General features: G+C 41.7%; 1 protein-coding gene across 2 annotated transcripts in view; it reads left to right on the top strand.

Moving 5' to 3' along the window:
- The window catches only part of wdfy3 (WD repeat and FYVE domain containing 3), a 72,174-nt gene extending 45,767 nt beyond the window's left edge, over positions 1 to 26,407 (top strand). Inside the window, exons 19-66 of one of the 2 annotated variants that reach the window (XM_026342873.1) lie at positions 1,093 to 1,311; positions 1,756 to 1,940; positions 3,679 to 3,910; positions 4,080 to 4,240; positions 5,388 to 5,499; positions 5,828 to 6,018; positions 6,405 to 6,557; positions 6,829 to 6,902; positions 7,026 to 7,187; positions 7,353 to 7,447; positions 7,639 to 7,759; positions 7,916 to 8,133; positions 9,071 to 9,261; positions 9,625 to 9,759; positions 10,323 to 10,502; positions 10,836 to 11,069; positions 11,198 to 11,297; positions 11,684 to 11,844; positions 12,564 to 12,793; positions 13,387 to 13,496; positions 13,680 to 13,862; positions 14,669 to 14,823; positions 14,944 to 15,021; positions 15,267 to 15,497; positions 17,399 to 17,567; positions 17,862 to 18,025; positions 18,463 to 18,611; positions 19,161 to 19,281; positions 19,461 to 19,546; positions 19,892 to 19,972; positions 20,191 to 20,245; positions 20,327 to 20,446; positions 20,551 to 20,668; positions 20,786 to 20,892; positions 21,132 to 21,285; positions 21,389 to 21,480; positions 21,572 to 21,784; positions 21,945 to 22,086; positions 22,493 to 22,647; positions 23,071 to 23,229; positions 23,527 to 23,706; positions 23,832 to 24,014; positions 24,199 to 24,292; positions 24,498 to 24,641; positions 24,913 to 25,146; positions 25,320 to 25,431; positions 25,667 to 25,864; positions 26,287 to 26,407. In XM_026342873.1, the coding sequence (XP_026198658.1) occupies positions 1,093 to 1,311; positions 1,756 to 1,940; positions 3,679 to 3,910; positions 4,080 to 4,240; positions 5,388 to 5,499; positions 5,828 to 6,018; positions 6,405 to 6,557; positions 6,829 to 6,902; positions 7,026 to 7,187; positions 7,353 to 7,447; positions 7,639 to 7,759; positions 7,916 to 8,133; positions 9,071 to 9,261; positions 9,625 to 9,759; positions 10,323 to 10,502; positions 10,836 to 11,069; positions 11,198 to 11,297; positions 11,684 to 11,844; positions 12,564 to 12,793; positions 13,387 to 13,496; positions 13,680 to 13,862; positions 14,669 to 14,823; positions 14,944 to 15,021; positions 15,267 to 15,497; positions 17,399 to 17,567; positions 17,862 to 18,025; positions 18,463 to 18,611; positions 19,161 to 19,281; positions 19,461 to 19,546; positions 19,892 to 19,972; positions 20,191 to 20,245; positions 20,327 to 20,446; positions 20,551 to 20,668; positions 20,786 to 20,892; positions 21,132 to 21,285; positions 21,389 to 21,480; positions 21,572 to 21,784; positions 21,945 to 22,086; positions 22,493 to 22,647; positions 23,071 to 23,229; positions 23,527 to 23,706; positions 23,832 to 24,014; positions 24,199 to 24,292; positions 24,498 to 24,641; positions 24,913 to 25,146; positions 25,320 to 25,431; positions 25,667 to 25,864; positions 26,287 to 26,407 (7,262 nt within the window). Of the gene's footprint in view, positions 1 to 1,092; positions 1,312 to 1,755; positions 1,941 to 3,678; positions 3,911 to 4,079; positions 4,241 to 5,387; positions 5,500 to 5,827; positions 6,019 to 6,404; positions 6,558 to 6,828; positions 6,903 to 7,025; positions 7,188 to 7,352; positions 7,448 to 7,638; positions 7,760 to 7,915; positions 8,134 to 9,070; positions 9,268 to 9,624; positions 9,760 to 10,322; positions 10,503 to 10,835; positions 11,070 to 11,197; positions 11,298 to 11,683; positions 11,845 to 12,563; positions 12,794 to 13,386; positions 13,497 to 13,679; positions 13,863 to 14,668; positions 14,824 to 14,943; positions 15,022 to 15,266; positions 15,498 to 17,398; positions 17,568 to 17,861; positions 18,026 to 18,462; positions 18,612 to 19,160; positions 19,282 to 19,460; positions 19,547 to 19,891; positions 19,973 to 20,190; positions 20,246 to 20,326; positions 20,447 to 20,550; positions 20,669 to 20,785; positions 20,893 to 21,131; positions 21,286 to 21,388; positions 21,481 to 21,571; positions 21,785 to 21,944; positions 22,087 to 22,492; positions 22,648 to 23,070; positions 23,230 to 23,526; positions 23,707 to 23,831; positions 24,015 to 24,198; positions 24,293 to 24,497; positions 24,642 to 24,912; positions 25,147 to 25,319; positions 25,432 to 25,666; positions 25,865 to 26,286 lie in introns of both variants that reach the window. The other variant, XM_026342872.1, reaches the window with a different exon arrangement.
- The last annotated feature ends 733 nt before the right edge of the window (positions 26,408 to 27,140 follow it).

A 27,140-nucleotide genomic window follows, 5' to 3' on the forward strand; every position in this document is an offset into this window, starting at 1 on the left:
TCAGTTAGCCCAGGAGCACATTTGTCTTAACCATCTACCAATATGCATTAGAAGCACATGCATTCCTTCAACTACTTTTCTTGAGCATCTTTGTTCTTAAAACATTGCTGCATTTTTCCCCTAAAGGTGCATAGTCATCTGCACTATTAAGAAGTAATGTAATTCTACCAGTGAGCTTGACTTAGACCTAAAATTAAAATTGGTTCTTACTCACCTGCTGCTGTTCCAACAGACAATGAACTATGGTATTTTGGCTAATTTTAATTTGATCCAGTCAGATAACCAGTTGAGTGATATGAGTCATATCCTGAGGCACAGCGAGTTTTTATCGCTATGATGTGTTAGGTCACCAAGGTGTAAAGGCTCATATCTGCTTGAATCCGTTGGCAGCAGTGTCACCTTTTTTGATGTGGCTCCATAATTTTAGCTAGAGTAGCACAACATGGATTGGTTTAGATCTTTTCTATACAATGCATGTGTTCTTTTGGAGTTGGGCATGACATAAAGCAAATACATATAATTTAAAAATAGTGAATGACATGAGGAGTCCAATTATAAGTGACCTAAGGTTTTTATATTGATACTATCAAACAAATAAAGTCAAGCAGCTGTAACACATGAATTCATTGCCATTAATGTATGAAGTGCTGTAGAAAGAGTTTCTGCTCCTTATTCACTTTAATATTAAATCAGTGCTGGCGGCAGCAAAACAAGAATAAACATGCAATCTGTCCAGAAATGACAGTGCCTGTAGCGCTCGGTAAATAAATGAAAATATTTTTCAGAGAGCTCTAAATGATGGAAATCCAATATGGTGTACACACCAATAATCCCAGAGGCAAATTGGTTGACAGAAAGAAAAGTATTGTGTCTGCTGGTTCATTCACAGTTTCAGGCTTTGTGCAAGATTTTCTTGTGATGGTAGATGCAGACGGCAGCTCACTTAGCTCAGTTTGTGTTGTTTTTCAAATTTAGAAGATGCATCATTTCCAAAAAAATCAGTATATGAGATACTGAGAGTGGACGTTTGAATTATTGAAAAATCTCATCATCTTCTTCCACCTTACCCTACTTCCTCTCGTCCACCTTCAGGGGAGCGCTTGTTTCCTCCTCCATCAGGCCTGAGCTACTCCACCTGGTTTTGCGTTGAGCGCTTCAGTGCGACTCCTCAGGCTCATCCGGTGCGGCTGCTGACTTTGGTCCGTCGGGCCACGTCCTCAGAGCAGCACTATGTCTGCCTGGCTGTGGTGCTGTCAGCCAAAGACCGCTCGCTCACTGTCTCCACCAAGGAGGAGCTGCTGCAGACCTACTGTGAGTAGAGCACTAAAACTTACCAACATTATTAAACTAGGAATGATTACTAAATTAGCTCAGTCGAGTTATAAAACAAGCAACAGTGGTCAAGTTAACATTTTACTTATAACTGCAGTATGTGTGTCTAAACTTGGCATAGAGATGTAGTCGTTTTTTTACCTACTTTTGTGGTTGACAAGTTAATATAAAATACATATTTTCAACCAACTAATTATTTCATCATGTATTTTAATGCAGTTCAAAAGTTCAGACTTTTTAACAATACCTTCGTGCTAATATTAAGAGAAAGTGGGAGAAATGTGCTTATCTATAATAGCTTTATATAAAGAGCTTCCTCTACAGGGATTTCAGTCAGCCTCCATGAATTAATGTATTTACGTCTGCCAAAGACTTCTGACTCATCAATATTGTCGCCTGGTTTTCTCTTCCTCCCCCATCAAGCAGCCGATGAGTCGAGTGAGGAAGCGTCCTTCTATGAGATCTTACCCTGCTGTGCTCGTTTCCGCTGCGGCGAGCTGATTGCTGAGGGCCAGTGGCACCACCTGGTGCTAGTCATGAGCAAAGGAATGCTGAAGAACAGCATGGCCACCCTGTATATTGACGGCCAGCTCATCAACACCGTCAAGGTAATCGTAATACGATGTCATGCTCTCTAAACATTTCAAGAAGAGTCTTTAAAGTATTTTTATAGAAACAAAATCAATTCATATTTTTCATAAGGTTAAAAAATCCCTAACCCTTGTGTTCACATCACATGTTTAAGTCAGAATCGAAAACATAAAAAATCATCAAATCTATATTTATATTATTGTGTTTTAGGAGCTCAGACAGAAATGATGGTTTGATTCTGAAGATCTGTAGACTGCATGTTACACACTGCTCCACTAGTTGACATCTTTCCAAAACACCTGAAATATTGTCAAATTTTGCCCCAATTAATTTGAATCTTCATATTTGTAACAGCGGCCAACTACACATGATCACACATAGTGTACAGCCTCCTCCTTTTCAGCACAAACATCCCAACAATTCTCAACACAGTGTTTAAATGGATGCATTTTTGCACATCAGTCTGTACTTATTAATCCATAATGACGATTATATTCATTGTGTGTTATATTCCACCTGTGGCATATCGAATTGATTGGACATGGTTTAGAAAGGTACAAATCTGGGTCTGAATAGATTCTGGAGCAACAATGATTGGACACACAGTAAATGTCAGATAGTGCACATATCATTAGAGGTAGATGCAGAGGTTATTATCTAAAGCACCAAGTTAGTGGGTGATTGTCTGTGGATGACACAATGTCAATGTGTACTGTATTGGAATAAGCAAGCAAGGACACGAAGCAGTGACTGCTATTCCGATAAAGAATAAATTGTAAACTAGGCTTTAAACTGCAGTGTTGCAGCACAGCAGTCAGCAGACTTATGTGGCTTGTGGTTTAGTGACTTTAGATTCTCCTGAGATTAGAGGAACAGTGCAGGGAAACAGCTCAGCAGACCACAAGTCTCAGCTTCCTCTCAGTAGCACTGATAACAACCGTTTCTTTTCCTACTGAGGTCCACACACAGGAAACAGTGAGCTGTTTGTATCATATGACCCATGTACCTTACGTGTACTTGTGGTTGTATTTTGCTGTCCCCTGTGAATAGATGTCACATCTTCTCTGTTCTTCAAATTACTCCCATGAAACCCAGGACCCCCAACCTTAAGCTTACAGTGTATCTCTAACATTTGGATATTTGTTCAAACAAGTGTTAAAATGTCATATTTTTGTTGGCTATGTTTGTATCATAAACCTTTGAGCGTCACCAGCAATGAGCGCATCTCCATCATCTCCTGCTGCGTAACATTTAGTGCTGCACATAATTATTGTTTAGATTCTAATTTTAAATTATTAATGCTTTGTTCGTAAAATGTCAGAAAATAATGAAAATGCTTATTGCAAATCCCCAAGGTGCTGTGTCTAAATGTCATGTTTAATCTGAGCAACATAAAAAGGTATTTTAATTTACAATGATATAAAACAGATTAAAGCATTTTTGTGAAACTCACTATAGCTTATGACTAACTTGAATAATTTGAGTAGACCATTCATAATTAAAATAGTTATGTACCAGTTAGTTTTCAGTCAACATTCATTAATTACTAGCACTAATATTAGTAACCTTCATTAAAACACATGAAAAGTTGGATTATTATGCTGCAGTTACACTGAAATGTTTTAAATGTGATAAGTGGTATAAAAATGTGATAGTATAACTAATGTGATGCTCTCAGGTCCTACTTGTACTGTATACATGACGTGCCCTTATAAAAATCACTCACCTGGATTATTACCCTCCCTTCTCCTCTAGCTTCACTACATCCACAGCACTCCGGGTGGTTCTGGCTCCACCAACCCTCCAGTAGTGAGCACGGTGTACGGATATGTGGGGACGCCACCGGCCCAGCGTCAGCTCTCCAGCCTGGTGTGGCGTCTTGGGCCCAGCCACTTCCTAGAGGAGGTTTTGCCTGCCACTAGTGTTGCCGCCATCTATGAACTGGGACCCAACTATGTGGGCAGCTTTCAGGCTGTCTATGTGCCCTGTGAGTGGTCTTAATCTATAATGGCCTTAGTCATTTATTGTCCAACTCTTAGCATTTAGTGTTACACTTTTTGTAGTTTCACTACTGTCTTTAATCTTTTTTGCTGTTAATTTCTCTCCCCTTGATTCATTCTTATCTTCTTTATGTCTTTTTTCCCTCGTTCTCCCAGGTAAAGACTCAAAGACTGAGGTAACACCTGCCTCTCCGGTGGCGTTGGTACCAGAAGAGAAGGTGTCCTTTAGTCTGTATGCTTTGTCTGTCTCAACGCTCACAGTGGCCAAGATCAGGAAAGTCTACAACAAACTGGACAGCAAAGCCATCGCCAAACAGGTCAGACATTGTGCTGCATGATGGAATGAAAGTTACCATCTACGTCTCGTATTAATTAAAATTAATTAAAGTAAATACGATGTGAAAAATTGGAACAATGTTTGCCTTATTCCCAAGGACTGGTGTTTGGAATAGAAAAGAGTTTTTCTCTGACTAAGTAACAATCGCCTAACTTTTCGTGAGCTTTCTGGGGGAGAAAGCTGGAGTCTGACTCAGTGGAGCATGCTGAACTCTTACTTTATATGTGACTGATGTAACTGTCTGAAAAAAAAGAGAAGTTGTTCCTCTCACAGACTGGGGGGATGCTTTCAGTGCAGACTTTAGCAAAATTGCAAAGTTTGCAGAAAAGACAGGTTTCTATGTTAAATAATAAATAAAGACACAAATCCTTTGGCCTATTACTCACTCTATAACTGTGAGCACACAGACACACAAACTGTGTGCATCAGTCATTTTTCCACAGAAAAATGTAGTCTGTCTGATTCATTTATATGTACGTACAATAACTAACACACCCAAGCATTAGTCGTTCAATAGTTTACAATTAAGCTTCAAGTGACCTCCCTCCTTCATCTTTATCTCTCTCCCCACCTGTCAAGTTATTTCCCAGCCTGCTCGGCTCCCACTGCTGAGACTCAAAGCAAATCGCAATGAAGTGCAGAGGCAGCATTTCTCCAACGACAGGGGCCTGTTTAGAATAGGAAGAGGATGATTTATTGTACCAGCAGTTAAGAAAATGTGCCACTATTTTAATTTCTTTGTGTTAGCATTGACACAAAGTCAGATTTACAGATTAGGGCTTCCCCTCCTGATTTAATCTCAATGATTTATCTATTGGTATTTCTTTCCCCAAATTAAACAGTGAAAATGAAATGTTAATAATGTGAAGGAACGACCATAGTAACTTGTTGAATCCTTAAAATAGCTTTGTTTTGTCTGACAAATATTCCAACACCCAAAGATGTTTGTGTCACATTTAAATAATATAGAAAATCAATGTATAGAATTCCATAAATACAGTGTTTGTACTGTAGAGCCAGAGTCTGCTGCCTCTTTCCTTTCCTCCTTATTTGCTAAATTGGCCACATACTTCATTCTAACATGTTGAACTTTATGTTGAAATTTACTGCCTTTCTTCTCTCTTAAGCTCGCGGTGTCCTCTCATGAAAATGCCACCCCAGTCAAGCTGATTCATAACGCTGCTGGCCACCTCAATGGGTCGGCACGTACCATTGGAGCCGCCGTCATTGGATATTTAGGTAAGTTGAGTCTATGAAATCACCTATAATGACAAAAAGATATCCTGTAGTATAAAGTACTATTATAATAGGTCAGGGGATTGGTTTGTTACAGCTCTCCACACCTGCAGATGTTGTCATTATTAGGGAGAGACAGTAAAGGTTAAAGGGAAAGCTGAGCAACTAACTCAACCAATACTATTTTCATTCAGTGAAAATATTTATGATGATTGTTCACCTTGTTATATCCATCAGACTTTGTTCTTCACTGAAACTTGCCGACTCTTTACACTGCACTTTCACAGCAGCAAGAATATTATTTAACCTCCCTCTTTTCATACTCCTTCAGGTGTCCGTGCCTTTGTGCCTAAACCTGTGGCCACTAATCTGCAGTATGTAGGAGGGGCGGCGGCCATCTTGGGCCTTGTTGCCATGGCGTCAGATGTGGAGGGACTTTATGCAGCCGTCAAAGCTTTGGTGTGTGTCGTGAAGAGCAACCCACTGGCCAGTAAGGAGATGGAACGTATCAAAGGCTACCAGGTGAGATATAATTCAAATAGATGAAAACAGGAGGTAAACAAAAACTCACTGGCTGATAAATATTAGTGTTTAGAGCTGACTGTTTCCAAAGCTTCTTCATCTGCAGTCCAATATTATACATTTAGTCAGTTCATTTCATGATGATTGATTCCTAGTGTTTTTTAGGCGGCTTTTTTATGTTCTGTAGATGTTTAAAGCTGATGCTCACCTGATGCTACTCATTATATTTCACTATAAACATGAGCCGCAATATTCTGAGCTCTACATTCATTGTATTATCATTCATTTATCATCATTTCATAAAATATGCAGAAAGATTAAAAAAAAAAAAGAAGAAAGAAATGTGATGGCTTAAGTATGTTTGCTTTTAATCGTCTGTCTTGCAGCTCCTGGCTATGCTGCTGAAGAAGAAACGCTCACTGCTCAACAGCCACATTCTCCATCTCACCTTCTCTCTGGTGGGAACAGTTGACAGCGGCCACGAGACCTCCATCATTCCTAACTCCACCGCCTTCCAGGACCTCCTCTGTGACTTCGAGGTGAGGCTGCGCGGGCAGATGAACCAACTTTGTGTATATCTTGAAAGTGAAAAGTCATTCTCTGAAAGCTGCAACCTGCCAACACAAAGTAGATGTAGGAGAAAACTTTCTAGAGGAATTCTTCTGCGTTATTGTAGAACAGAAGTTCTTTACACTGCTGTTGAACCTTTAAAAAACTAGGCCACCCTGTGCCAAGATTCCACCTCTCCCTTACAGTATATTATGCCAAACACAACTGCAGATCACTCACTCTCCTTCTTCTGCTCCTCAGGTCTGGCTGCATGCTCCCTATGAGCTCCATCTGTCCCTGTTTGAGCATTTCATCGAGCTATTAACAGAATCCAGGCAAGTGTCAAACGGGAAATTTACTTTACACACATCTGATTAAATGGATGATAATAATTATGAGGATGATGCTGCAGAGTAGCTAAACTTAAGTCTGTGTCTACCACACTCTGTCTCGAGCAGTGAGGCAGCTAAAAATGCCAAACTGCTGAGGGAATTTCAGCTAATCCCAAGACTGCTGCTGACCCTGAGGGACACCTCACTGTCCCAGCCCACTGTAGCCGCCATCAGCAACGTTCTCAGTCTGCTGCTGCAGGGTTTCCCTAACCCATATGACCTCCTGCGGTAAGCACACATAACACATACCTAAAAACACTATTGTTCTACATCAGCATGCAGTATCTCTGCCTCAGATGTGATTTATCCATCACCTTGTTTTTATGCTTGACACTGATGCTGATGGGGCAAACGCAGAAAAATGTAACCTCTACCTGTTTCTTACTATTGCAGCTTTGGCCAGTTCGTCTCCTCTACTCTCCCCACATTTGCTGTGTGTGAGAAGTTTGTTGTGATGGAAATCAATAACGAAGAAAAGATTGATGGAGGTAATAGTTTATTACTAACATTGAAAAATAAAAAATTAAAACTGGACTGTGTTACTTTATTTGGGAATAGTTGAGTGTTACAACAGCGGACACGAATGGGGTCAAATTTGAGATGTTCCTGATTTTCCATTGGACAGAGAGACTTTTTTTGCTAACCCTGTATTGTGTCCTTGTGAAATCTTTTGACTCAGGTAATGATGATGATTTTGGGGGTCTTCTGTCAGCCAACCTCATTCTGCTAAGAAATCGACTGCTGGACAACCTGCTCAGACTGCTCTTCACCACCAAAGAGAAGTGCACCGTCAATGCCCAGTGAGTGACACTGTCACTTCTTATATGCTTATCCTTAATGACTTTTGCTGTTAGGATCTTATGTTGACCAGGCCATAACAGGAAGTTTAAAAATATTAAAGTACTGTGGCTGTAGACCATCAGTTCATGTTGCTTGCTCTCCTTCCCCTCTTGCAGGGCTTGTGAGGAGCTGGTGCGAACTCTGGGCTTTGATTGGCTCTTGATGTTTATGGAGGAACATCTCCACTCAAGCACAGTGACAGCAGCTCTGTGGATCCTGGTGGTGCTACTCTCTAATCAGTCTATCCTCAACCGCTTCAAAGAAGGCCTGTGTGGAGGAGGCTGGCTGGACCACACCGACTCCGTCCTGACTAATAAGATTGGCACAGTCCTGGGTGAGCGCAGGAGCCCCCGGGGTGGGCATGTGATTACCACCGTGTCACTTGTGACTTCTAGACCATCAAATAATAGGAGTCTGTGACAGTTGGTGGGAACATTGTGAACAATCCTATCTTAGGTTATTTTGGGCACTAGTGGTGTAAAAACATTTGCCTGATGTGAGCTCAAAAGTTTAGTGTGTGTTTACATAGTTAAGTGAATAAGAATTACTTACTTGTGCAGTTTAAACACTTTATGTTGTAACATGGCTCAGCAGACACTTCTCCTCACTCTGGCAACGCTTTCCGTCGGAGTTGGCCTTCATTCAGTAAACAGAAAGCAGCGCAGTTTGTGCGCCGCACAGCCAAGGGTTCGTCCTTTCATTTTTTCCCTCCCTGCTGCTGCAGTCATAGTCCTTCCTGAGGTCAGTGGTTTTCAACCTCAGTAGTTCTCTGCACAAATAATCTCAGGTTCTATTTGCAGGTGTAAAGCTGCAAAACTGAGAACTTTTGCCTTGAAATGATGTTTTTTTTTTTTTCTATTATTCACTATTGAAGGACAGGTTCCAGGTTGAGAACCATTGACCTTGCTTATGTCCTGAGGACTGACATGACCTAACAGAGCTTTCACAGCTGTAGCATTGTCATAAGGTTGAAACTCTTAGTTTGATTCAACTTGGGTGTCTTTGTCTTGTAGCTTAACCAGATCCTCACCTCCTTTGAGTTATTTTGTTAGCTCTCAGTTTCCAATTTAAATCTTGTCTGAATAGCTCAATTAAATAATTACTGTTCTGAATTATTACCGTTACCCCTCCACCCTCCACCCAACCCCTGAATACATTTACATTTTGACATACAGCTGTATTCACAGTGGTCAGTTGGTGCTTTAATCAGAAGACATACAGTATGCAAGTTTATACCTCTTCTTAATGCTCAACCTTACCCCTCTTCTTAGGGTTCAATGTTGGCCGCAGTGCTGGTGGACGCTCCACTCTGCGAGAGATCAACCGTGATGCCTGCCACTTCCCAGGATTCCCTGTGCTGCAGACACTGTTGCCCAAACATACCAACGTGCCTGAGCTCTACTTCCTGCTCATGGCTCTCTTCCTGCAGCAGCCAGTCACCGAACTGCCAGACAGCCTGCAGGTACATGTTAGTATACCCAACCTTTTTCCTTCTTACACTACTAATAACTAACAAATGTATTTCCTGGCTGTTTATATTTCAAATGTATTGTCTCTTATGTAAAAAGTAAATGCAAAAGAGAATTCCTTCAAATTATCTGTAAGTAAATGTAATTTTTCAATTTAAAATTGAATGATCAAAGATTAATTAGCAGTCACCACATGACAAGCTTCACATAGTTATTGTTCATGTATGTATTACAGACATTTATTGTACTATTTACGAAGTACCGGTACATCAGCTAACATTTTCAAATTACTTAGCATTATTTATTTATGTATACCTGACTGTATATTACTCCAGTTTGTGTGTTTGTCCTCTCAGTTTGACCTGGACTCTATCTGGACATTTATCTTCGGCATTCCGGCCTCCAGTGGGTCTGTGGTGGGTTCCATTCACAGTGTGTGCACCGAGGCAGCCTTCCTGCTGCTGGCCATGCTGCGCAGCATGCTCAACCTGGTGAGGAAAATAGAATTATTGAATTAAATATGAAGACGACTAAATGGAAAGAACCGCTCCTCTTCTTCACCATGTAAAAAAACAAAATGTGAATACCTTTCATTGCTAAATGTCATAATGCTGTCAGATAAATATTCCATAGTAGGTTTCTAATTAAATTCAACATCTTTTTCTAAAGGCGGATTATTTTTATACGCTCCCACATAAGGGACTTAAATCCTAGAAAACACTAATATATGAGAGGTCTTTAAGTGACTCTTGAAAAGGACTGGATCATCCTGGATTCTCTAAAGGTGTCTTTTTAAGCTCTATTAATCCAACAAAAACAACTTGGCACACGTCCCACTCACATACACACACTCTCAAGCATGTCAGTGCTTTCATAGTGCTCCCGGCTGGTTACTGAGAAGCTTCACTGGACCTCCTGCAGACTAAATGGCTCATTCATACCCTGAGATTTGAACCACAAACTTTACATTCCACTGCTATAATATAGGAGGTTTGATTTTAAATGATTTATTCAACTAAATGCATCTTTTTTTGTTTTTCTTGCTTTCTCTCAGCCATGGCAGTCAGAGGAGGAAGGGTCCTGGCTCAGGGAGTATCCCGTCACTCTCATGCAATTCTTTCGGTACTTGTATCACAACGTGCCCGACCTGGCGCCGATGTGGCACAGTCCTGAGTTCCTCTGTTCCCTGGCAGCCACTGTGTTTCCCTTTAACATCAGGCCATACTCTGAAATGGTAAGGATGCCCACAAATACGGCAGCTTCAGTAGTGCCTATCTTACGTGAACAGTTTTATTTGCAATGAATAGTTTTTGGCTTACTTCTAAGGGAATGAAGCTGAAATAGTGTTCAATATAATCTTATAAGTAGGCCTATGAACCACTCAGACTGCTACTGCAGTTTCATTAACAACAACAAGTGCACAATGCTGCTGTTCTTCTCAGTCCTTCTCAGTATTTTCTTAGATAAGATAATAGGTTGTGCCTTTGATATATTATCTAACTGTAATTACTGTTTAGGTTTTATACTTGTGAAAAGGGAATTTCAACCTCACTCCTTTCCTTCCTAGGTCAGTGACTTGGACGATGAAGCAGGTTCTCCCATTGAAGAGTTCAAAGCCTTTGCTGGGGACTCGGGTATGAACCGCAGCCAGTCTGAATACTGTAACGTGGGCTCCAAGACGTCCCTGACTAACCACCCTGCCAAAAAGTATGTCTTTGACTTCATGAGAGTCCTGATCATGGACAACCTGTGCATGACCCCAGCAAGCAAGCAGACACCCATCATCGACATGCTCCTGGAGGTGAGGAGATATGTCCACGGTGGAGATGTCACCCAGCCATAAGCTAAAAATCAGATTACACAGTTTTGTTTACCTACCATGTCTTTTGATAACTAATGGCTTGAAATCTGCATATATGATATCGCTAGGCTTCACCAGAGCGTTCCACCAGAACTCAGCAGAAGGAGTTTCAGTCCAACATCCTGGATGGTGTCATGGAGCATCTGCTGGCTGCGGACGTCCTGCTAGGTTAGAACAAAATCCTCATCATCTCATACAGTACAGCTGTGCACATCAAACCACACCTAGAAACATAATTATTTCCCATTAATCTTGATTTTTACAATGAACACAAACTTCAAGCACCTTGACATGGCTGATTGTCTTAAATTAGCACATGTTACTATCAGCATGTGGTATTGTTAAACCCAGAAGATCCTGCATATTTTTATTAGTATTATTCCTACAGGATACTATAATAGTCAAATGCACGTAGTTAAGAATGCTCTCCTCTCTCAGCTGCTAGAAGTTAAACCCACGTTCCCTTACTAATGTTATTCTACTGTAACCTAAAGTCTGTTTTACATATGTTCAAGCTAATGTACTACTTCTCTTGATTGATTGTCTCCTTCTAGGTGAAGATGCCTCGCTGCCCCTCAGCAGTGGTGGTAGCTACCAAATCCTGGTCAACAACGTCTTCTACTTCACCCAGCGGGTGGTGGACAAACTGTGGCAGGGCATGTTCAACAAGGACTCGAAACTTGTGGTGGACTTTATTGTGCAGCTCATAGGACAGGTGCAAAACAAACTCATTTTATTAATACTTAAGGATGGCTCCATAAATAGTTGATCATTTCTGTTATAACTCCTCTGCAAAATAGTAAAAAAAAAAAAAACTTGAATGCTGAAACTTTTCTCAATTAAAGTCATGTGTGTGAACTTTGCATTCTACTTTATATGCAAACTACTGTACAGAGAAGAAGATTAAGAGATTATACTCTACAAACCATAATTACGCTTTTGAAAATTTCCCAGTGTGATTAAAGGTTTTGATGGCCAACTTTTTAATGCAGAGGTGTATCTTAAGAATTAGATTGTATTTACTCTTCATCTATTCATTCAACGTCATCCTTCAGTAATTCATCTATTTATCCTCTCATAGCCTTTGAACTTTTCTGCCTGCTGACTGACAAACCTGCAATTAAATGTAATATCAGGGAAAGCCCGATGTCTGTTTTATTTATATATTCATTTTTACAAATTCCACTTCTTTAAGCAGCTTTCCACTCTGACCAATAAACAGCTACTAGCATAACAAAGCTGCATTCACAGTCCCTCAAAGAAAATAGTTCAGCCCTGGTTGCTCAAACAAATCTGCCAGCTCAAGTATTTTTACAGCAGCTTTATCCATATCCAGAGCATGGCAGCGCTGCAGTCAGACAAAGACAAACATGAACTAAATATTTTTCCTTTAACATCCTACGGCTGTTTGTTTTTGTCTCTTGTCTTCTTCAGTCTAAGAGGAGGTCCCAGGGTCTTTCCCTCGACACTATTTACCACTGTCTCAACCGGACAGTGCTCTACCAGCTCTGTCGACCTCACAAGACGGTAGCTCAGCAGGTGGCCCTGCTGGACGCCCTGCGGGTTCTCACTGTCAACCGCAACCTCGTGCTTGGCCCGGGCAACCACGACCAGGACTTTGTGGCCTGTCTGGCTCACTGCTTCATCTGCCTGCACAGCGGGAGGTAAGAAGCTGGACACCAAGTGAATTTATCCTTAGAACACGCACAGTACTGTATCCAAACACATATACACACTATTATATGTGATTTATTTAGCATCGCAGCATGTATCATTGAAGGAACAATGTAAGCCCAACAAAGTCTGTCCAAGTGTTACATTTATTTACAGTGGCAAGAAAAAGTATGTGAATGCTTTTCTGCATTAATTTTTCATAAAATGTGATCTGACCTTGAGCTAAATCAAGAGTATTAAGTATAATGTGCCTAAAATAATAGCATAAAAATCTGATCTTTTATGTCTTTATTGAGAACAACTATAAAAACTCAATAGATGAGAGGAGTGCAATCAAAAATGTTGTGTCTATTGCTGTTCGTCCTGCCAGAAGTACTGATATTTACCAAGACTGCAGCAGGTGGGGAGAGACTGAATATCGTACCATGCTGGGAACACAATATGCTTTAACACAACATGCTGTACAATGGCAGAGAGCAGACTCTTCTACTGCAGAGAAGCCAAACAATCTAACTCTCCCTGTGACGCCCCTCTCAGTTCTCGAAATGGCAGGTACTGAGTCGCTGTGTGTTTGTCTCTGCAGTAGCGTGGAAGGTTTTGGTCTGGAGGCCGAGGCCAGGATGACAACCTGGCATGTCATGATGCCCACAGAGAACGAAGCTGACGCCTCACACAGTCACGATGTCAGCGAGGGTGAGACACTGTTGTTTCATGGGTGTGGATGGACAGAACCTATTAACCTTGCTGTCAGTTTGCATGTGTGTAATGTAAGATTGTCAGTTGACTGATGGCTAATTTAATTTGAAAAGAAACGCTACGGTACTGTGTGATGTCATTAATGCAGACTGAAAAATAATTCTTGATCTCGCTCTGTAGGTCGGCAGCTGCTGCTGAAGGCTGTGAATCGTGTGTGGACAGAGCTGATGCACAGCAAGCGCCAGATGCTGGAGGACATTTTCAAAGTGTCTCTGCCCTGCAATGACAGAGGCCATGTGGACATCGCCACAGCCCGGCCTGCCTTGGAGGAGCCGGCCCTGAAGAGCTGGCAGAACCACCTGGGTGAGTGACCTTGGGAAACACAGAGAGACTGCTTAAGCTTTACTCAGCCCATTTTGATATGTGGTGTCCTTTAATCTCTTGGAGTGAATGTTTGTGGCTTGCGTAGCTATTACATAACTAGATTCATTATTTGGGAGGTTCTCTTGTTGTTTTGCAAATGAAATGCTTTCATCTGGAGCCCGGCCACTCAGGCAAATTATTGCTGATCTGTTCTCTCTCTCGATCAGTTTATTAATGTTTTCTTTTGTTTTCTGGTGTAAGCAGAGTGGTAAATTACTGCCGGTCACCTGCCAAAGTTTTAATACAGTCTGCTCTACCAGACTTTGGCAAGTAACGTTTTCCTTAAATATGCAAAATCTGGTTAAGTAATAAAACCCAAAAACAAAAGTCTCCTGTATTTTAGGGGCTATTTGGTTACTACATTATTCCTAGAGTACAGAAGACTCAAAAGTTTTACTGAAAAAGATATGAATCTATTTAAAATGCAGATGTTCAATATTTGAAATTACATTTATATTTTGGTAGATGGCCACATACTACGAGCAGAATCTCAAAATGTCACCTCCTTCCTTTTGAAAAATGTCCATTTGGCTCCAGTTTCTTTAACTCTGTTTCTGTGCAATGATGCAGAGTGGGTAGCTCAGCTTTCCCTCATTTCTGTGTTACAGGCCACTGTTAAAATTTTAACGAGATATTTGTCCTTCCATTGTATGCTGCCAGCACTGGCAAGGATTTGAGCACTGCTCGGTGACTTTGTGATATAAAAAACATGTGATTACTTAGCTTTCTCTTCTCTCTTTGTTCAGCCCATGAGAAAAAATGCATCAGCCGCGGTGAAGCAGTGGCACCAGCCCAGTCCAAACTGTCCCGTGTCAGCAGCGGCTTCGGTCTCTCTAAGCTGACTGGCGTTCGTCGCAACAAGAAGGAGAACAGCTTGAACAAGAACAGCCTGTCTGCACAGGTACACACAGCAACGACAGACCCTCTCTGAATAACTGTAGGAGACACAGCATCTTAAACTGTATAAAAACTAAATATTTTGCAGGTTTGTTGATTATAGCCTTTCATTTCTTGTCAACAGGAGACCTTTCAGTGGATGTTCACTCACATTGCTGTTGTCCGAGACCTGGTGGCCATGCAGTACAAAGAATATCAAGAGGTACTACAGAGATGATATGTTATAGCTCAGTTATATAGAGAAACTACGCACTACTTGTAGTGCATGGTGTGGTTTATGAAAGTCAGTATCAGTCAGTATGTTATTGCAGCACAGCAAAACAAATAAAAACACAGTACAGGTATATTTTTACAGGCTGGTGTAGCAGCTGTGACAGCATTTATAATTGATGGAAACATTTTAAAATGACTCACCACTCATGTTTCATCCATCCCTCCATCTCCCAGCGGCAGCAGAATGCTCTGAAGTATGTGACGGAGGAGTGGGCGTCCATCGAATACGAGCTGCTGCGTGAACGGGGCCTCTGGGGCCCACCCATCGGCTCGCACTTGGACAAGTTTGTGCTGGAGATGACAGAGGGGCCCTGTCGAATGAGGAAGAAGATGGTCCGCAATGACATGTTCTACATCCACTATCCATACATCGCTGATACAGAGACAAACACTAACTCAGCACAGGTATTCATCTTTTAATCTTTCTGTCAGGAATGACATTTTCTGCACTTTATGTTATCTTTTGTAATGTAATAGTCATACTGGCAGAAACATCTATATCACTTAATAAGTCAACTGGAGCCCAAAGCAGAAATGTGCACTACTGGTCAAACTAGGATTCAAACCCCGGTACCCCTGTATACTTGTCTCAGGTGTTGTCCTCGTAGTCCCCAACAAAAGTATGGAGACCTGTAGGTACAATTAGCATTAACCTCCAAGGCTTAGTTTACTTCAAGTGCTGAGAAATCCGTGTATGTTTAATGTTTTGTTATTCTAGAATTTATGTGGTTAACGTCTGGTGGTTTACTGTTCACCTTTGCTGCGTGTCAGGTCAAAATTCTGCCTACTTTCAACAACACTGGAAAAATGGGTGCGGTTTTATCTAAAACCTCTGAGCAGTTGTACTATGAATAACATGGAATAAAACATGTAGAAATTAATTGTATCCCTTTTATCTGTAGCATGAACTAGTCTCCTGCAGAGCAGTGAACTTAGAAGAATATGTAGCTCTCCTGAAATAAAGCTCTTGGACAAGCTCGTTGTTGTCATGTGAGGATGCGACACCCGCAGCCAGTGGCTCACTTTTCCTGGCACCACCAGAGACACATTTAGCTTTGTTTGTTCTACAAATAACCCCCTCCCTCTGGTTGCCAAAGGCTTCCTTTCTCTACTCCACAGTGATTTATTTGGTCAGAAAGACACAGAGCGGTTGCTCACAGGCATGCCTATTTAGGTTTGTATTAACGCCAGCTTTCTAGAACATGTACATAAAAGCTCCAGTTTCATCTCTGCATTTTAAGCATTAAGTGTTTTTGTAATCCTGAACAGATAATCGGTTCAGAAACTCTTTACGAAGAGACTCTAGAGACCCTCAGAGGAACATTTTCTGGCTCATGGGCCTTTTAAACGACCCATTGTAATTAAGTCAGGCGTCCCCCAGGCCTGATCACAACACATAATTTAAACATGCTCTGGGAGTTGCACATTGTTCTTTTGTACTTACTTGCCATTAGCTCTTTGATTATTTTACCTGTGAAATAATATATTTGTGAATATACAGTATTTAAAATATATTGAACTTTATGTTAACTGTAAGGGAAATAATGAAAAATGTAATAAAAAAAAACAAACATGTTCCACATACAGTATCACTTAAACACCTTCCTTCTTCAGCCCTTTTCTTATCTACTGGTGCCCCTCAGCCCTTGTCGGGGTCTTTAACCATACCCAGCTACCTTCCTATGTCCATAGGATATATGGTATAACGTCATGATGAACAACAGATCACAGTAGTCAGAAAGCTGTGGTTGGTGTGAGATGTTGAATTAACATTGTCGTAGCAGTTTCCTGCTCCATGTGGTTCAGGTTTGATTAGAAGCGGTATCCTGCTTTTTCAGCAGCCATGCAGTAATAATCTGGACTTGGAGGTGTCTGCTTTCATGGTTACGACTCATCCTGTGTTACAGTATGTGTGCTGGCAGGTAGAAAAGTGTTAAATGTCTATTTGACATTCTGCCAACTTTAATCATTTAATTTAAATTTTCTGTGCTTTTTCTTTTATGTATTTATTTATATTTATCAGCATATCTACAGCACATAGGCCACAATAAGAGCAAAGGCCTGTAATAAAGCAAACCACATGTTGTTTTTCAGTAATGTTTTATGCATGTGAGTGAGTGCATATAATGGGTATTTGTTTCAACCCTAAATTAAGTCAATATAATGTCCCACAGTTATAATTACAAACAATGGAGTAACTTTGAAGGAGCTGGTTCATGTTTACAGAGCGTGACTCTTTTACAGTACAAACTTTGAGGCTGTGACCTACTACTGTTTTTTTTTTTTTGCCCCCTTCTCTGCTTCAGAAACCTCTTCGTTACCGACGAGCCATCAGCTACGACAGTAAGGAGTATTACATGCGTCTGCTGTCTGGAAACCCTGGCATGTACCAACACTCTGTGGAGCACAACACAGAGGGGGAGACAACACAGCATGAGCCTGAGCATGGAGAGGACACTATTGCGAGAGTCAAAGGTACAAAGACAAGACCAGGAAAGGTGCACAGGGTTCCCTAAATGTCAGTATTCTCAAAGCTTTAAGCTCTGTTTGAATTTTGCACATTGATGCATTTAGTGTACAGGAAGTAATCCATTCTCAGTCAGAATCAGAGCCTTCTCTCTCACAAACCCATGGGACACATGGTGAAATGCAACCAGCTTCTCAAAGCAGCTTTTTCACATTAACTGAGCACCTTCAACATGGCTGGCAGATGGTGTTTTACTTTACCTCGAAGACCTCTCTAACACCTCTTTGTGCACGACTCTTCAGGCCTGGTGAAAGCTCCTCTGAAGAGGTCTCGGTCCACAGCAGACGGTGCAGACGAGGACAGTCAGGAGCAGATTCAGGAGCAGCTGTTGGACTGCGGAGGCCCTGAAGAGGAGCAGAGGACTGACAACACGTCACTGTTGCGTCTCCTGGAGGAGGGAGAGAAGGTCAGAAGGGGAGACACAAACATATGACTTGACATATACATTTCATAACTTGCTTAAAGTGACTAAAATCAATTTCTTGTGTTATGTAAAGCACATTTAGTTATTAAGGTATTAATAAAAATTTACAGATCTATGTCCTTCTCACATACAAACACACTATAAGCCATAAGACACTAGAATACAGCAGAACAAACAGAATAAAGATGAAGCCTCAACAAACTTCAGCCAGTCACACACATAGTTCTATTTACCAAAGACTACGTTACTGCTGCAGTTTTTTCTGATGGCCATCTGCATTACCTGGGTATTAAATGTTCAGCTCCAGGACATTCTGCAACATTTATAACACGCTTATACTTACAGATATTATTATACACAGATTTTTGCCTTTAATATATTTAAAGCCATTTTTGTTTGTCTTTGATTTACTGGTGCAGATTCAGCACATGTACCGCTGCGCCAGGGTGCAGGGTCTGGACACCAGCGAGGGTCTACTGCTGTTTGGGAAAGAGCACTTTTATGTCATTGATGGCTACACCATGACCATGTCCAGAGAGATCAGGGACATTGACACACTTCCCTCCAAGTAGGTCCACGTTTTTCTTTACATCATTTTTGGAAGAACTGCATAATTCTTCCTGAATACCTTTTGAAGCCTGCAGCTGACAGTCGACACAGTTACTGTACTTTTCCTTCCTGAGTAAGAAGATGACATCATTCCTCTGGACGCTGCAGTGGGAGTTTCTCCAGCCGGGATGATGTAATGCTGCTGATGGAGCATGCGTTTAGAAACTCTGCAAAGCTTTTACATTTTTATCTCTTTAGCGAACTGACTCTGTGTTTTCCTTTGAGACACAACTGATAAGGACTCAGTTAATGAGCGTAGTTCGTCTCATTGGAAATAAAATACTTTCTTTCCATTTTATATATATTTTAAAACACTTCTAAACCTTAAACTTCATATTTCTAGTATTAGGAATAAAAACGCTCATTTGTCCTGTGAACCTGGGAATGTTGGTGATGTTTGCAGCTCTTTGTAGACCCAAGAGCTTCATTACTAAAACTGAGTGTAGAACAGCAGGTTTACAGTTAGAAATAAGTAATAAGTGCATCACTGTCTGTTACCTGTTTCAAGTCTGCATGAGGCCATCATCCCCAGAGGAGCAAGACAAGGCCAGAGCCAACTGAAGAGAACCTGCAGTATCTTCGCCTACGAAGACATCAAGGAGGTTCACAAGAGGCGCTACCTGCTACAGGTCAGCATGACAAGCAAGTTCAGGCACTCATAAACACAATGCAATTATTTTTCATTTATGATTTATGTGCGGCTTAAGTTTAGTGCTCCAGCTTACAGTGATGGTGTCAGCGCCAAAGCTTTTGCAGTGACAATGTTGAATTACTGCTTTGTTTTCCGCTGCGTGTTGTTTTCTTTCAGCCAATGGCAGTGGAAGTCTTCTCTGCGGACGGGAGAAACTACCTGTTAGCCTTTCAAAAAGGAGTCCGCAACAAAGTTTACCAAAGGTACGCAAACCTTATGCTTTACACGTCTGCCACTGAATTTATCTTTCAGTGGCAGAAATAACAGTCTCAAAGAGCAGTTTTATAAAACAGTGTTATTTGGTTTGACTACAGCACTGACTCAGACTGAATTGTGAGATTCTGCAAAGGATACTGTTGTGTAATATTAAAATAAAATCCTCGGAAAGGTGATAATAAGCCTCTCATAAATCATCTTGTAATCACTGTGTTTCTACTTTTGAGTCAGGTATTGCCATTTTTATCAGGTTACACTGGTTTATGTTCTCACTTGACATCTGATGGGTCCATAAATATGACATATTTCACTCTGTTAATAATTCCCTGCAGGTTCTTGGCAGTGGTGCCTTCACTGGCTGACAGCTCAGAGTCTGTTTCAGGCCAGAGACCCAACACCAGCGTCGAACAGGGGTAAGACCTCCTCAATGTTGCCTTCAGCACTAGCAGTCTTGTGTACCTTTTGCATAACACTTGCTGTGGGGATACTCCTGTTATGGCTCTGTAGCAGCTAATTAGTGGCCCAGAAATGAATATAATTGAAAACCAAATCACATCATCGTCTTTAAAACACAAACAGTAATTGTTATGTAATTCAACAACAAAATTTCTAAGCTGTCTTGATTTCTCAGGTCTGGGCTCCTCAGCACATTGGTTGGTGAGAAGTCAGTGACTCAAAGATGGGAGGTATGAAACCAGCCTTGCTTTCAGTTCAACACAAAGTGAAGACTGTAATCCTCACTGATGTGTTTACCATCTGTTTTCCAGCGAGGAGAGATCAGCAACTTCCAGTACTTGATGCATCTGAACACGCTGGCAGGACGATCCTACAATGACCTGATGCAGTACCCCGTCTTTCCCTGGATCCTGGCAGACTATGACTCAGAGGTGATTGTAGGGTTTGGCACAATATGAGTAGCCACAAGAAAATTACACACTTCTTCACTCATTCATCTTCTTTGGTAATGGTGGTTTGTGTTGATGTAAACCAGGAACTGGACCTGAACAACCCCAAGACATTTCGTAACCTCGCCAAGCCAATGGGCGCCCAGACGGACGACAGACTGACCCAGTACAAGAAGAGATACAAGGACTGGGAAGACCCCAATGGTATGCTCTCTGAGAGTCTGAGTTAAATCAATATTTAAGAGGATGGCGTCAGTCAGTGTCGTAATTTAGAAACACATGTTTCAGTGTAAATTAATGTGTTGTTTTCTGCCCCACCAGGTGAAACCCCAGCCTACCATTACGGCACTCATTACTCATCTGCCATGATTGTAGCATCTTATCTGGTCCGGATGGAGCCTTTTACTCAGATTTTCCTCAGATTACAGGTTTGATTTCCTGCCATCATCTGCATTCATGTTCTCTCTGCTCAAGACATTTCTAAAAATTTCTACTTTGAAAATCCATTTCAGGTAGAGAAAGGTCAAACGTTAAGCACAGACTGACAATTAGTCTACATAAATGTCAACAACCAGTTGATGTCAACAACCAGTTGATGTCAACAACCAGTTGATGCTCCTTAAGTGTATGGATCTTGTGTACCACTCTTTGTTTGTATGATTACCAGGGAGGACATTTTGACCTGGCTGACAGGATGTTTCACAGCGTGCGTGAAGCCTGGCTCTCTGCCTCAAAGCACAACATGGCCGACGTGAAGGAGCTTATCCCAGAGTTCTTCTATCTGCCTGAGTTCATGCTCAACTCCAACAACTTCGACCTGGGTCAGTATGAGAAAGCAGGGACGATAACAGCAGATGAAAGCACAATTGAAATTAACCAAGGTAACTAACTTTTGTTTCTGCTTTCTGTTGTTTGATGTACCAGGTGCCAAGCAAAATGGCACCAAGCTGGGTGACGTGATCCTACCACCTTGGGCCAAGGGAGACCCCAGAGAGTTCATCAGAGTTCACAGAGAGGTGAGAAATGAACCCACTTGGGACATTCTATGCCTGAGTTTCAAGCAGCTCACACTGACATTGTGCTTCTTGTTCCCCCGACTGGCTGCAGGCTTTGGAGTGCGACTATGTGTCAGCCCACCTCCATGAATGGATCGACCTGATTTTCGGCTACAAGCAGCAAGGACCGCCAGCTGTGGAGGCGGTCAACGTGTTCCACCACCTGTTCTACGAAGGTCAGGTGGACATCTACAACATCAACGACCCGCTCAAGGAGACGGCGACCATCGGCTTCATCAACAACTTTGGACAAATCCCCAAACAGGTCAGATACTACTGCTAAAACGACTGCTGCTGGTTCTATTGAAATATATGAATACCACAGGATTTACTAACAGCGGTTGATTGCCAGATATTCTTACATCATCTGGCTTTCAGCAGATGTTGAATTCTCTCAGTGATTGTGTTCTGTTTGTGCGGTTCAGTTGTTTAAGAAGCCCCACCCTCCTAAACGGGTGCGCAGTAAAGCTAACGGCGATGTAGTGAGCATTCCTCCAAGCTCCAACAACGACAAGATCTTCTTCCATCATCTGGACAATCTCAGACCTTCTCTAGCACCTGTCAAAGGTACATCTTCATACTTCACATATTTACATTCACTAATACATAAACCAACTCTTATTCTCTGCTGAATTCTGTTTGTTGGGCTCTTCGATAACCAGACAGTACCATGGCTGCATTCAATTAAATTCAATTCAGTTTTATTTATACAGCTCGAAATCGCAACAGAGGCCATCTCAAGGCACTTTATGGTGTTTAAGGTTTAAGAACACCATAAGTGGAAAAACTCCCTTTAGAGAAGAACTCAGAGTAGAACCAGGCTCAGGGTGGGTGGGCATCATCCTTGACCGTTTGGGATGAGGACAGAGAAAAAAAAGAGGCAACAAAAAACAACAACAAGCAGCAAAAACTCTAAATTTAGCATTGATGCCTTTAGTCTGTCTCAACAGTTATATGCATTACCTTTTTTCAGAGCTTAAGGACCCTGTGGGGCAGATTGTGTGCACCGACAAGGGCATCCTCGCAGTGGAGCAAAACAAAGTGCTGGTTCCCCCGACCTGGAGTAAGACATTCGCCTGGGGCTATGCCGACCTCAGCTGTCGACTGGCTAACTATGAATCTGAAAAGGTCAGTTACAGCCACAGTTTGTCGGAGATTTAAACTCCACTTCTCAAACACACTTTTTTGTTTTTTTTGTTTTCACAGATTCCTACTCCCTCTTAACTAATACGAAAATAAAACATGGTCTACTGTGCTTTAGGTTTACTGCTCTTTTAACCTTGAAACCAACAAGTGAATGTCAACAATTATAAAGGCAATATTTCCCCCTGCTGGTGCTTGAATAAAAATGCACTTTCCTTCCTGAGCAGCAACCATTACAGAAGTTTCCTGCAGCAGGCTGTTGTACAGGAGGTTGTAGTTTTAGGGCTATTTCTGTAGCATGGGCATTGATCAGGGTAAACGTGACACAGACAATGTTATTGAGTAAAACTGTTATAGAGTTCTTTTTTCCCCAGCTCTGCACAATCTGAATCTTTAAACTTGTTGCAGGCCTTGGTGGTGTACGAGTGTCTGTCAGAATGGGGTCAGATCCTCTGCGCCATCTGTCCAAATCCGAAGCTGGTCATCACTGGTGGAACTAGCACGGCCATATGTGTGTGGGAGACAGGAAGCTCCAAGGAGAGAGCCAAGTCACTTATGCTCAAACAGGTAAACATCTGAATAAACAAACACATATTACAGTGTGTGTAAAATATTAAGGAGAGAACTCAGTAAGTGTGACTTCACTTCATTTTCTGCTTGTGCCACTAAAGTCAATCTGTATCCTTTAAAGAAACCTGAATAAACATTCTGCTGTCATCCTCCTCTTTAATCTTTCTAGCTCTGCCAAAGCTCCATAAAGCAAACCTTAGAGGGGGAAAGTATTTTAAAATAATGTCTTTTAAGGACTGACAATGGTGGATGAAGTCTGTGTCATTTCTTTGTCCTCACTGTGTCGTATTCTAGGCATTACTGGGTCACACGGATGCTGTAACGTGTCTAACAGCATCATCAGCATACCACATTGTTGTCAGCGGCTCGCGGGATCGGACCTGCATCATCTGGGACCTCAACAAGCTTTCCTTCGTCACGCAGCTCAGGGGACACCGGGCACCCGTCTCTGCTCTGTGTATTAATGAACTGACGGTGCGTTGGGGCAAAACTTTTTCTTGTCATTCCATATACTAAAAAAACTCACACAAATAATTTAAAGAAAGTAGAAATCGTCACTGTATCAGCTGCCTGCTGACATAACGTGTTTGTTTGTGTAGGGGGATATTGTGTCGTGTGCAGGCACCTACATCCACATGTGGAGCATTAACGGCAGCCCCATCGCCAGCGCCAACACCTTCACAGGCCGCAGCCAACAGATCCTGTGCTGCTGTGTGTCCGAGATGAACGAGTGGGACACGCAGAACGTCATTGTCACCGGCCACTCAGACGGTGTCGTCAGGGTAATAACAGTAGTTGAATTACTGTTTTTTAAATGTGGTTTCTGGTTTAAACAAAAGTATGCAACTAATGCAAATTGCAGAGAGAGTCTGTTTGTAGTTATACTGGAGAAGCTACATTTGTGTCACTTGTCTTCCACATTATAACTGAATGGCTTAAGTTAAACTTTTTTTTTATGTCTTGTAGTTTTGGAGAATGGAATTTCTCCAAGTCCCAGAAACTCCTGCTCCAGAGCCAGTAGAGCCCGATGTACCTGACTGCTGTGGTGAGGAGAAGATTGGTGAGTCCTGTTTTGAATAATATTGTCTTTGCTAGTGGAATTTGTGCCTTTATTGAAAGTGCTACATGGTTCAGAACAAGTTGCCTGCGTACTACATGCGTACTATGACATATGTATTTTGTTTGTACTCTTCTTTTAAGCATTTGAACAAAAAAATTAGTAAATAGTGTTATCATGTAAAATAATTTACACCTTTTTAACACAGAGGGCGGCGAGAGTCACAATGTTGACGACGACAGCAGTGAGTCAGATGCGGATGAACCTAGTTTAAGCCAAGAGCCCAAAGCTCCACACAATCCCTCAACAGGCGGAGGCAGCCAGCCGGGCAGCACTGTCCACAGACCCAGAGGTATGCAGCTGTCTGCTTTTATGCATTTGCATTTTATAGTGGAGGTTATTTATTCAGCAATGCAACAAATACAAGTGGACAAGTTTAAGACATCAGTGCGAACATTTGACGTCTCATCTAATTTGAACAAAAGCATGTTCAGTTTCTGCTCTGTCAATGCACCTTTTTATTCTTCTGTTATTTGTTTATTGAGAATGTGTTATTTCCACTGTGAGGCAGGAATTCCAAGTAAAACTAATGTCCTGATTCTTGATTAATAAATACCTTTAAGGTCCCTCAGCCCGAGCAGGGGCTTCTTGGTCAATGGACAGCGGCTCTGACGACTCTCACCGCTGGTCCGACACCCTCAGCATCGATGAGAAAGATGGCTTTGTCTTTGTCAACTACTCTGACGGACAAACCAAGGGCCCTCACCCACATCCAACGCATCCAAGCCAGGGCTCAGTGCCACAGCCTCTCCAGCCCCCCACCATGGAGGCACGGACCTATAATCAGCTCAGGGCAGGTGAGTCTCCAGTGACTGTCAAAAATTAGCTTTTGACTTTGAAGGTGATTTACAAGGTGATTTACAGGACACTACAAAGAAAGATTTTTCTGAAGCATGTGCTCTGATCACAGTGGGTTTGTCGCATTATTAAAATCCTGTTTGTGAAGCATTTTATTTTTGTGTCATCGCAGGCTACAGATGGGAGCGACAGCTGGTGTTCCGGAGCAAACTCACCATGCACACAGCGTTTGATCGCAAGGACAATGCTCACCCAGCTGAGATTACTTCCCTCGCCATCTCCAAGTAAGAGAGCCAAGTGTCTGACTAAGATCTTCATTTGATACATCTGGAGAGCTTCTTCTAAATAAACATTACACTACAGGACGATATGATGCACATACTGTGTTGCTATATTGCCCAAACTATACATTTACATATTTAAAGAGAAAATTATATCATCCTATCATAGTGGGTATTAAAAAAATTCTTCCATTTGCTTGTCTCTTCTTCCTACTTTCCCCCCAAACCTTCTATTCAGGGACCACAGTAAGATCCTGGTGGGTGACGGGCGCGGTCGGGTCTTTAGTTGGTCGGTCAGTGACCAGCCGGGACGTTCAGCTGCTGATCACTGGGTGAAGGACGAGGTGGTTGACAGCTGCTCCGGCTGCACAGTTCGCTTCTCCCTCACTGAGCGACGTCACCACTGCAGGAACTGCGGGCAGCTCTTCTGCCAGAAGTAAGAAAATGGCTGCAGTAACCCATGCTTTCCAGCTCAGGCCGGCTTTATTTTATATTTCCTTTTTATTTCTATTAGAAACGTCACATGTTTCTGTTTACCGGTCAGAATTGTAGCAACATTTGAATCGAAGTTTAATGATTCCTTATTTGTTGCAAGGCCACGGTCAATTAGACATTTAACTTTTAACATTTCATATTCCAAGACAAAGCTTTTGGTCTAATTACGGACTTTAGATATTGCAGTTGATTTCCTCAGCATCGTTTAACTTGTGTGATCCCTGAAGCTCCGTCCTGGGTCATTTTGTTATTACAAGGTGTTAACTAATCAGAAAAGTAATCGGTTCATCGATATCTTACTCACCAGATTCTCATTTTCCCGTTTTGTAATTATTTTGTACAATGTTTGATCCTGTTTTACAGGTGCAGTCGCTTTCAATCAGAGATCAAAAGGCTGAAGATCTCGTCACCAGTGCGTGTTTGTCAGAACTGTTATTACAACCTGCAGCACGAGAGAAGTGTTGAAGACGGCTGCAGAAACTGAGCTCCACCTTCGCTCGCCGCTGACAGAAGAAACGCCTCCTCCCGAGAACCCAGAACCCTGTCCCTCGTCCCCATTGTCCCTTCATACGTCCTTTAACCACGTGTACAGTAACAACACCGAGTGATGAAGAGGGAATGTTAGTGCAGGAAAAAACGAGAATAATGGATTTAAAAGCTCAAAAACCACTTCTAGCACCTGCACTCGTCACCTGGAGGAAAGAAAAAAAAAAAAGCAAAAACACCCTTGATGCTTCAATCAATCAACCGATCAAGAGCAGGGAAAACTCTTTCCTCTTTCATCGCAAGACGTAACAAACTTGTTTTTATTGTAAATACCATGGCCTTTTTAACTCTAAGAGGAACCAACACCTAACGAAAAAAAGGTCATTGAGGGAAAAGAAATGCCTGTAACATAGCATCGTAACTCACCGCTCCTGGCTTTAAAAAAAAAAAAAAAACGAAATTGATTGTGTTTAGTCTGCGAGTCCAGAGAAATAACACAGAGGGAAGGGATCTGAATGTCAATTAATGTCTGTGGGTTGATTTCACCACTGGGTCTAGTTATGCAAAATGACTTATTTTCTTTATCGTTTCCTAATTGTTTGTTTTTTTTTTGTGTTGTTGTTAGGGTTGTTTACAGAGATGTGGATTTATTTTATGTGTATCTGTTGCCCACAGTGTCAAGCCATCATCATCAGAGAGAGATTTATTATTGCATTATGACATTATGTTTT

Source organism: Anabas testudineus, chromosome 9, assembly GCF_900324465.2.
Source record: "Anabas testudineus chromosome 9, fAnaTes1.2, whole genome shotgun sequence".
NCBI classification, from domain to species: domain Eukaryota; kingdom Metazoa; phylum Chordata; class Actinopteri; order Anabantiformes; family Anabantidae; genus Anabas; species Anabas testudineus.